General features: G+C 41.6%; 1 protein-coding gene across 1 annotated transcript in view; it reads left to right on the forward strand.

The window, feature by feature from the left end:
- uvrag (UV radiation resistance associated gene) overlaps positions 1 to 9,180 on the forward strand; it is a 162,312-nt gene extending 153,132 nt beyond the window's left edge. The window contains exon 15 of the mRNA XM_074673102.1: positions 7,720 to 9,180. Within this exon, the coding sequence (XP_074529203.1) occupies positions 7,720 to 8,533 (814 nt within the window). The 3' untranslated portion in view covers positions 8,534 to 9,180. The remainder of the gene's footprint in view (positions 1 to 7,719) is intronic.
- Positions 9,181 to 11,002: the final 1,822 nt, after the last annotated feature.

The raw sequence follows: 11,002 nt of genomic DNA on the forward strand, positions 1-11,002 counted from the left end.
GTAGCCCCCTTGTGTATCATGATGTGAACATATTTAGACAGCTGTAGTCTCAAAACAGAAAGATGGAAGGATATCATCTAACTGATAAAAAAATTAGGAGGTATGTTTGGCTTGTCAGGTAGCTAGTGGGTTTAAAATGTGGAGATTTTGAATATTTCTTTATCCCGACTGTCTGATGTTCTGGGAAAAAAGAAATGACTCTCCAAACACTGAATAATTCAAATAATTTGGAGTTATTGATACAATTTAGTAGGGGTGGAGAAAAAATTGAAAATTGATATATTAGGATTTTTGTTTGACAATATCAAAATCAGGATTCCTTGTCAAAAAATCCTTTTGTTTTCTTGCTTTCTTTATTTCAGTTTTTGTTTGTAAAATGGATTTGAAAAAAGTTACCAATTTTTTTCAGGAGAGGGTGAAATGTTTCTCCCCGACTCATGTGATGTGCATTTTATGGGAAAATATGGCTCCTGATATAGTGTGTAGACATGATCATCATCATTTAACTTTTTCCCGTGGTCTAGTGTCAAAGAAGCATACTAAAAATCGTAAATATTGAAGAATCGCAACTTAGATTGAATCAGCACTCCAAAAATCATTAAAAAATCACTGTGCGAGAATAGCATATCATCCCAGCCCTACAGTTTAGTCTTCTTTGTTCCTCCAGTTGGCCTTAAAGCAAAAATGATGAGCCTTTCTAACAGTGTTAGTTACAAAGTGTTGTACCTTTTTCTAACACAATATCAATGTTTCACTGTCCAAGAAGATGGTTATTGTAAAATACCAGTATGGTGCAATGGCCCCTGGGTCAGACTACTTTTTGGAAATCATGTGATTTCATTATAGACTAGGGATGGGTACCGAATAAAGTACTTTATGGGTACCGATTGAATTCTGTGAAAAGTATTGGGTACAGATACATCTAAAACCAAAAGGTACCATGTTTAGGTACCTGAATGCATCCCTGTGACTGTGAGAGAGTGGAAAAGTAGGTGATTTTCCCTGCTGGACATGAACACAGCATTGCATGGTTATATATTGAAGAATAAATGTGTTAAATTGAAAAATATATATATATATATTATTATAATTCAACAATTTGATATTTTTTATGACATAAACATTAAAAAAGTACCGGAAATTGGTGCTGTTGAGTACTAGTACCGTAGCCAGGTTCTGGACATTGGTTACGTATAGTTTCAAATGTGAGAGGTACTCATCCCTACTATGGACCATATAAATATGGTCAAAACGTCTGTGATGTCACCCATTGGTTTCTGATACAGAGTTTTGAAACCTATCGTTGTCAGGGGCCATACTGGAAATCCTAAAATCAATCTAGATTTGTTAGAGTTTGGATGAGGAAAAGAGAAAATTCACCTCTCACAGTGTGTGTGTCAAAAGAGAGGTACTCAGACCCAAACCATTTTTTAGACCCCCTGTAAATATGTTAATATTTGTTGTTTTTATAAAAAATCACCTTTATTGGGTTGGTGCCTGTGGTTTTTTGTGTTTTTTTACTGCCAGTCTCAAGTGGCATCTCAAGAACAGCACTTACACAGAGGCGTCATATCTTTACACTGAGGCTTGCTGCTTGGTTTTTGGTCGTATATTTCAACAAAGTCAGACCATGATCTCAAGTGTTGAGTATTTGGTCCTTGTATGGCTTCATTTATGCATAGACTGTGATCACAAATGCCCAGTAGGAGTAATGTATAATTATTGTAATTATTGACATTAAATCCTAATGTTCAACAAAGTGGAGTTGTTAAAGCTAACACAAGGAATGTGTTTGTCTGGGAAACATCAAACCAGTGGTTGGCAGATCACTAAGAAGGCAGGCAAGAAGTTTATGTAAGGTAATTCAGTTCACTTCATTCAGTTTGAGTATCTGCTCAGCTCACTACAAACCTCTGCCAGAGTGAAACCAAAAAGGACCATGTACTATCCAGAACCTTTGCCACTGGAAAACCACAAGAAGAATAGATCCAAGCAAATCCAGCGAAGTGCTGTGTAGAGGAAATGAAGCACATAAATGCTGCCCTGTTGTATCAAAAAGAAATTTAGTTTTCACCTTGAAGTTTCACAGGGATTTCCCTCCACCACATCAAATGACAGCGTGGAGCTTGTCTGCCCACGTTTGATTTGACCAAAAGTCAAAGAACCTCAGCATGGTTTGGATATGAGTGGGATTATGCAGAGAAGCCTGTCAGGTGATTGGACGGTGGAAAAGTCTGGCTTTGTGAATTCCTGACTCGGCCCGAAACATGCCAGGTTTGACATCAGCGGTGGAAAGAGGGAGAGCAGGCAGAAAGTGTTGGAAGAGAGACGACTATTTCTGGATCAGCATGTCAAGTTTTCTGCTTGATGATTTAGGCAGAGGCTTCTCAGCAGCAGTTACAGTTTGCACTGAAGCTGTTGTGTGGCAGTGAAAGAGAGACTGGGGCCCAGTGAAACTAAAAAGACTTACTGTAGGTGGGCAGCTCTGGGCTTCCAGTGAAGTGTACCTATCAATACACAGCTGCATATGGTCCATCAGGGATGAGCAACAGACCTTTTTCCCATCAGGATGGTTGAGCTACTGTCATGAATTCACTCTGCTCATCGTAAATGCCTTGGATCTAGACCAAGCTGCTCGGGAGTTTGAAATCTTTGCCCTTTGAGATTAAGCCCCTTCCCTTTTAGAAGTTTACATTCAGAGGTTTATTATGGAAAGGCTGAGTAGTTTTTCTGTTTACTTTCTGTGCTACTATGAGCGTTCATAAAGTTATGTCATTGATGCTATTATTGTAGCCTCAGTGTGAATTAAAGCAGCATGAGCCATTAAATCAGAGAGCATCCAACATTTATAAAAACACATATTTAAGAGAAGGAATGTAAGAGAGATGCCAAATGACATTTTTAAGTGCACAATAACAACTACTGAACAGGAGCGTGGGGCTGGGAGAATTAATGTCATGTCTGTGGGATGCCTGGCAAGTTATCAGAGGAGGGATGTGATGTCTGCCTAAATTTAAAGAGCCAAAACTTTTCAGCTACAGCCACATGAAAAACATTCACTTAAGGTTACACTTGGATTCGTGATAATATTTTCTAGGGATGTTCGATACCACTTTTTTTGCACACCAATACCAGTACGAGTACTCCTTCTTGAGTACTCACCATTACCGAGTAACAATACTACTACTACTTTTGATACATAAAATTTCAGTTAACGGTGACACATCATTTTGATCAAAGACAGCACAGTCACTCTGCCATTAAGTCCAAATAAAACACAAAAAACTCTCTGAGTTTAGAATTTTATTTGATAAATATAAAAATGTATGTACATCAGTGCACAATAAAACCAAACAACTGTCAGAGTTGAAGTATTTTTTAAAGTAAACTAAAGTGTGAAATGAAACAGTTTAACTGTTAACTCTCCCTGTTTCATTCACGTTGTTTGAACAGGGCCTAACGCACATTTGCAGTGGTGTTAAACCGCAGCAACTAGTGGCGAGGAGGACTTGCTCAACATAAGATTTTCTTGCCTAGAGTATCGGCTGCTGGTATCAGCAGCCTTCACGTGTACCTATACCATGAAAAAAGGCTGGTATCTGTACTTGCCCATCCCTAGTATTTTCATTCTAAAGTTAGACTACTCAAGAGTAATGCTCACCTGGTACAGCACATTTGCTCTGTACGTGTGATATTTGCTGTCCCAGAGTGTCCAGCTCATTATATGAGTTAAAGTTTAAACAGATTAAAACATAAATGGATAACAGAGCTGGATTAGCCATATGAGGGCTACCAAAGTTTTTGCAGTTCATCCAAAAGTGTTAAGCAAGTTTCATGGCAACTAGACTGTTAATGGAAAATTTTTCTTGCATTAGGCAAGGACAGCGAAACTGGATTTTTTTTTTGTTGTTGTTAATGTTTTTTGTTTTTTTTGAACATTTGAGTTAAGGGAATTAAAAAAGAAAATGTAAACAAGTATCACCAAAAATCTCCTGAAATGAACTGCTATCATAACCAACCATAAAGTTAAAGCATAATGTTGTTGATGTTAAGTTCAGCAGATTTTTCTTTAGTTCTCTTGATGTATCACAATTGATGTAATAGAAACGTACTGTATCAGTCAGAACTCTGGGCTTGTTTGTGGCACCAGAGAGTAAGACTCTTTAAGATAAAGAGTCCATCTTCTGGGCATAGTGACTAAAAGTCCCATAGTTGTTTCTATATTTGAGTTTTGACCAAAATGACCAATTTGAAAAATAGTTCTGGTGAGGGGGAGTGGGACACCATCTTGGACTGGGAAGGGGTTAAAGGTATCTCAAAGGAATAGCCTCTGAAGTCGCAAGCAACTGAAAGGAAGGAGGAAAAGAGGTGGCAGTAGCTCAGTCCATAGGGACTTGGATTTGTAGCCAGAGGGTTGCTGGTTCAAGTCTCGGCATGGAATTGGTTAGCATAATTTGCTGAGCACTGAGTCCTTGAACAAGGTGCCACAACCCTCCAATTGCTCAATGTTGTATGTAGCTTTGGACAAAAGCGTCTGCTAAGTAAATTGTAATGTTATGAAAGACAAATGATATTAAGTAGCAAACAAACAGGCCTCTTAAACAAAAACTAAACCTGACCAGCTGAACTAAAAGAAAACTCTCTGTTTAAACTTTGTGTAAAAAATGCCCAAGGGCCTTTAAGGGTAAACAGAAAATGCTTAAGTGATGATGAGCCCGGTCACAATCTTTGAAAAATCTGAAACTGTTATCGAGCTCTAAAGGAAAGTAAGATTCTGATTTCAGCACACACAAACTGAGAACAGAAGACACAGAAAACTTCTCACTACCTCTGGAGGTGAGACAATGAGTCAGCACAGAGCACTGGACTCATAGAGTATCTATAAGCTCCCCCCTTGCTGCATATCAAGAGCATCAGGCAAACACCTGACTCTGCTCTGAGCTGAGCCCTCCACCAAACACAGCGAGTGGCCAAAAATGAGTTCCCCTCGCAAAAACAGACATTTTCAACCTCTGAATTTCTTCCGACCTCTTTTTCCTAAAGCTGTTTGAGGACGTGTCATAAGAATGACTCACGCACAGAAAGGAAATTTCAGAAACAGGAGTGGGATAAATGTTTATAAAGAAAAATCTCACGCAATGCCCCAAGAATTTTTGCAGAATACACAATTAGTTCATGCATGGTAAGTGTTTTCTGTTCCTACAACACAGTTTGAGATACAGTTACTGAATACCTCTCAGGAAAGTTTTTTTAAAGAGACCTGTCTGCAGCATAAAGCTCACACTGGCCGTACACATAAAGTGTGAAGGCTTGATTTAAATGCCTAGCCTTGGTATAACACCATGGAGACAAAGTGTTGACTGCCTGGAGCTACCAAATCCCTCATTACAGGAAAGCCCGGTGATGACAGTGTGGTTTTAATGCTAGTGTCAATAACACTTATGTGCGTGGTGTTGTTTGCCAGACTGAATGGGTCATGGGATCATGTGAGAGAACCAGACGAAGAGAAGAATCAAAGAAATTGGCGGATGTTAATCCAACTCAAAGCCGTCTAATCAGCCAATGCGTGAGGACAGAACTCATCAAAGTTGCGGACGCTCATTAGTTTTTTATAAATGATGCATGGAAACCTTCAAATCTTCACTGAGTAGCAGTTATCTCCGGTTTCCAAGCCTGTGTTTTGTTTCAAAAGCTGAAGCACATTTTCCCCTGAATTAAATGATAATTGACTTCTCGTGACATCTGTCTTTCCTCCTCTCTACCAGACTAGGATTTGAATTTTTGGACCGGCTTCCAAAGAGTGCATGATGGCTCCATTTGGAAAGTCACAGATACGTGTTTTAGATGGCAAATCATTAAACTGCTTTTATTCCATATGTACGTTCATCTCTCCAGAAAATTAGGTGCTAAGGAGCACGTTGTTTCAGTTTTTCCTGAAAGAGCTCTCCTGCAGAAGTGGCCAAAGTGCTCGTTAGGTGTGCGGGGTGAAGTCAGTAGGTTTATATGATGTGTTTTGATGGATGTTTCTGGCCAAGTTAAGCACACTTCACCTCTCACATACCGGACTCTCTGCCTTTATGTCAGAGTATCTTTAGGAAAGACACGTGACCCATATGACTGGCTGTACCAGTCATATGAAAAAAAACTGTTTACCTTTTACGTTGAGTGACAGTAGTTATAGGTTTGTTCCTCCAGACGGTTAAATACTCAACCTCAGATCAAGGATGGTTCTCATTTACTGTATCGCTGGCACTTTGAAGTTTGACGTGTCCCTCTAAACTTAGACAGGCTCCTCTGCTCTGCTCAGCTCTGTGTCCTGTCTATGAACCCTCTACAGACCACCTGTGTTGGGTGCCTGCATGGGTCAAGGTCAGGGCTATTTTTACGATCTGTCATGGGTTTGGTGGTGAAACCGTCCATCAGACAGAAAGTCAGCACACACCAGATGCAAGTGTCAACCAGTTTTATCATGGGGTACACCGAGGTGTCGCTGTTAAAGGAAGACTTCCTCTGGAAGTGCAAAGGCACGGGGAAGCGTTTAGACGGACAGCAAGACAGGCAGGGATTTGTCCTCAGCTCTTTAACCAACACACATGGATGACTGGTGAGCATGTGGAGGCCCTTCTCCACCTTTGACCCCAACCTTACAGTGCCTCAGCCTCTGAGAAAGCAGAGGGGTCACATTAAGGGGGCTGCTAAGCAGTCTGGTGATGGTGGCTATCGGAAGAACCAGTGAGGCCCCCATTTAAGTAAATTTATGGCTTCAGCTCTTGGTTTGGGCTCGGTGTCCAGAATCCTGAATCTGTTATCTGTTATGGAGAAAAATGTCTGACATACTTGGGTGGACGCCTGCTGCGTGCTTCCAGTCAGAGGAACATGAATGTAGTCTCAGAGGCTGCACAAATGTTTTCTGAGTGTTGTAAGGTGGGTGATTTACAAAGGGCTGCAGCTGTCTTTCTCCTGGATCAGTTCTTTGGGTGGAGAAGCCATGTTACAACCAATGGAGGACAGTGTTCAAAGGAGACTCCGCGACCTCTCAGGAAATCCTGATCTCTTGTGTTGGCTGTAGGAGCTGATGCTGACCTGTTGAGGTGTGTTCACACTAAACCCAAGAGATTGTCTCGTCCACTTAAGTCAAATTAAAAGAGAATTTACAAATGAGTATGACTTTGGAGGATTTTTTTGAAAATAATATTGTTGTCTTTTAAAATGTTGTTTGCTTGTCTTGTTTTGCAGAGCGACCTGACAGAGCATGAATTCCTACTTTTAATACACGAGCGTTATGATGTAGGTATTTCTGCATCCATTCAACTGCTTTTTCTCTGCAACTAAACTGGGTTTAGTTGGGTCTGTTTAGAATTCATGGCTCTGCAGTAATCTACTCTGCAGCAGACATACATTCAATCAGCTGGACTCAGTGAAAAAAACACTGAGAAAAGATCCAAAGAAAACGGGTCAGCCTCTGGTAGCTGGAGCTAGCAGTAACATAATTCAGAGTAAGTCCTTGGAGAGGGGTTAAAGTAGGGGATTATGGGTTTTTATTACAGTTGTTATGAACTCTAAAAGTTTTCCGACCTACCTGGAAGGGTGATATTTCTGCTTTAACAAAACCAAATCAACAGATTCATCAATTGGGAGGTGTAACACATTCTTTTTATGCTGTGATTTTTATTCATGTCTGACTCATTCAGCATCCGTCTCTCTGCTTGTTCCTCACAGTGACCGACACAACGTTTCCAGCTCCATCCCAGTGCCGACCAAGTCCCAGCTTGTCGTCACCGCTGCCTCAGATATCGGCTACCCCTGCCACACCAGCTCCCCAGACAGAGGCCTGAGGAAGAGGGCGAGCTCAGAGGCCGACAAGCACAACCACAAACCATCTCCTCCACCCAGCTACAACACCGCTATGGCTCAACAGCAGCCCCCAGCTAATCTGGCGCCTCCCTCCCCTTCACCCCAACACCTGTCCACCTCCCTCGATGCTGGCATGGCCTCACTTAGCCTGACAGAGGCGACAGAGGCCGACGAGGGGGAGCAGAAGGAGGAGGAGGAGGGTGGGGAGGCAGCGGTGGAGGTGGAGAGCACCGACAGGAAGGTTGAAGTAGAAAAAGAAGAGGCTGAGGAGCAGCTGTCCAGCAGCACTGCTGCACCCAACTCTTCCTCAGTGCAGAACTCTGGTGAGGAAACAGCCGCCTCCAGTCAGCACACAGGAACCATGAACGGCTCCTTGGTAGCAGGACAGGCTCCTGTTAGCATGGTCCCAGAGCTGCGCTGCTCTGTGGAGCAGGCCGAGGAGATCATGGGCACAGAGGCGACGGGTTTAGGCCTGGGGATGGGGTTAGGGGTGGCAGACGAGGCCCGGCTGGAGGACTACCGCTGCATCCCTGTGGACCATGCAGTAGCTGTAGAGTGTGATGAACAGGTGCTGGGGGAGCTGGACGTCGCCGGCTTTGAGGAGTTCTCTAGACGCATCTATGCACTAAACGAGAACATGTCCAGCTTTCGCCGACCGCGCAAGAACTCTGATAAGTGAGGAGGAGGAAGGCAGGGGATGAAACTTGCACAGGGGTTTGGATATTAAAGGCAGGGACATAAAATGAAGAGGACTGGAGTGGTTACCACTCCCTCATTGCATCATCTGAAACCATCGGAGCGGTTCTGGAAAAATGACCAATTTGCACTTATTGTAAACATTTCCATCAAGATCTTTTAAATAAACTCAGTCAGGAGTGCAAGTATTGGGACAGTGAGCTTAAGTTATTCACGACGCCATCATCAACATACTTTAAACAACAATAACACATTTAAACATCCTACTTTTCTTCAAAAACAGTTTCAGCGTAGAGAAACTAAGCAGAAATATTTCCCACTGATCTCAAACTGTTAGACCACCACACATGAAAATAACAACATATCAGGAACCTCAGGGCCTAAAGAGAGGTGTGTGCCAGATGGAGCCCTGTAAAAACCTCACATAATCTCATGTATGGTCTTATGTTGTGTAATAGGTAAGAAAATACACCCGTCAGCCATAACACAGAGCACCTGTGCAGCCTAATAGAGCACATTATGTGGGGAGGTCCTCCAAATAAGCGAACAGCTCCATTAATAACATGGAAGATGCTAAACATCAAAAAGACCTTTCAGTAAAACCCCTGCTGCACACGACCACCCCACACACCATACACTGTTGTGTTGTGTTTCTGACAGTTTCAGCTAATCCTGAAAATGCAGAAGCTAAATAGAGGTAGAGTTAAGTTGTTGAATTCAAAAAGATTGTACAGTCAGTCATAATGTTATTGCCAACTGATTGATTTCAATGCAAAGACAAGACAAAGACTGATGCAGTGAGAAGATCCAGAAAATGTTGTGCCAGAACCCGCAGCTTGGTGAGGATTACCTGGTAGTTTTAACATCCGTCACCAGTAGGATTCTAGGTCACATTAATCACTGTTATACCTGATTAAATCCTACGGTAAAATGGTGAACAGCTTCCACTTTTAGCAAAAGCTCAACTAATGACATCTAATTCTAAACATTTTAGGCATGTACCGTTCATGCTTTCTGATTTAACATCCACATTTGTGTAAACTTAAACAGGATCCACTCTGTTGCGTTTACTTTATTAGAAGAACACAAAAGATTAGCACAGTGGCAGTTACAAAGCAGTTTGACACATGGTAGTAGCCTCCAGCCTTGACTAAGTGGAAGTTATAAAAACTGCAACTCTTCAAGTTTTCACTTGGGAATTGCTCCAAAAGCCCCAGATCCCCCATAAACCCCTGAGAGTCTGGAGGTTTGAAGCCCCTGTGAGGCCTTTTTGTCCAGCGATGAAGTTGACTGAAACTAAAAAATTAAACCTCTTTATTGCATGAACTTAAGAAACTAAAATCTAACAAAATGTTTCGTCTCATTTTTGTACAATTTGTCTGTATGAGCCACATTCACCCAAAAATTCCTAAAAAAAAGTTATACCAATTCATAACAAGACAAAAAATGATGGGTTAATTGCTTAAAAAATCTGCATATAGGATATGGAAAATGTACTTGTTTAGTTTCTTGTATCAAACCATTATAAGAAAATTGCTCTTACCCTGTATCCAGATTTTTTTACTTTAGCAAGCAATTCATGCAACAATTTTTTTAAATATCTTGAATTAAAAGGTTTTCTGGTCTTGTCAGGTGAAACTGTCTCATAATTAGACCAAAAAAAAAAAAAAAATTACCACAAATTAGACATAAACACTTGCTATGATTAATGAAAAGACTGATCATTTCAACACACACACATCCCACCTGAATCAACTTTCTGAAGATTTTCCTTGGAAAATATCCATCTGGTAGATATGGTTGACTAATTAATGGATTAATGGACAATGAATGGTTGAATAAGAAAGGATCAGCAAAAAGAAAAGGTGTACTGATTTGGCCACAGGGGGCACCAAAGTTACCACAAACTGAAACTCCCTCACAGGAGCTTTACCGCTGCATCCAAACTAAGATCCCAGAACAGATTTTCCTCAGGTTGTTAGGGCAGAGAAATGTGGGTTCAGTTTGCTCCAGACTCCTGTGGTCTGAGCCTGAACTATAAACTTTACGACAGAGGTCAGATCAAAATGATTTAGTTCAAACACTTCGAGCTGTCCCACTACTTCCACCTGTGACCGTTTATTCAAACGTTCTTCTCAAGCTTTCATCCTGGGTGCATGATGTCAGGTGTGTGCAGGTGGGAGGCTATGATGTGTGTATGTGTGAGTGTGTGAGTGTGTGGTTGTCAAGGCTTCACATTGGCATGTATCCATTTTTGCAGTTTGATGGTGTGGTCCCACCAATGACCTTTGACCTTTGGGATCCCTCTAACACAAAGCGAGGTGGGAGCTGTGGTCCAATCAGAGACTTCCTGACAGTGACACTCTGCATCTCCTCTCCGGCCTCTCAGCGGCTTGAGTCGTTCGTTTTCTCCTTCAGGTCTTAAGATGAGGGTCCTACAGAGCACATGGCA

The sequence above is a fragment of the Halichoeres trimaculatus genome, unplaced genomic scaffold, assembly GCF_033239565.1.
Source record: "Halichoeres trimaculatus isolate MK-OKI-2021-1 unplaced genomic scaffold, fHalTri1.1 fHalTri1_scaffold_6, whole genome shotgun sequence".
NCBI classification, from domain to species: Eukaryota; Metazoa; Chordata; class Actinopteri; order Labriformes; family Labridae; genus Halichoeres; species Halichoeres trimaculatus.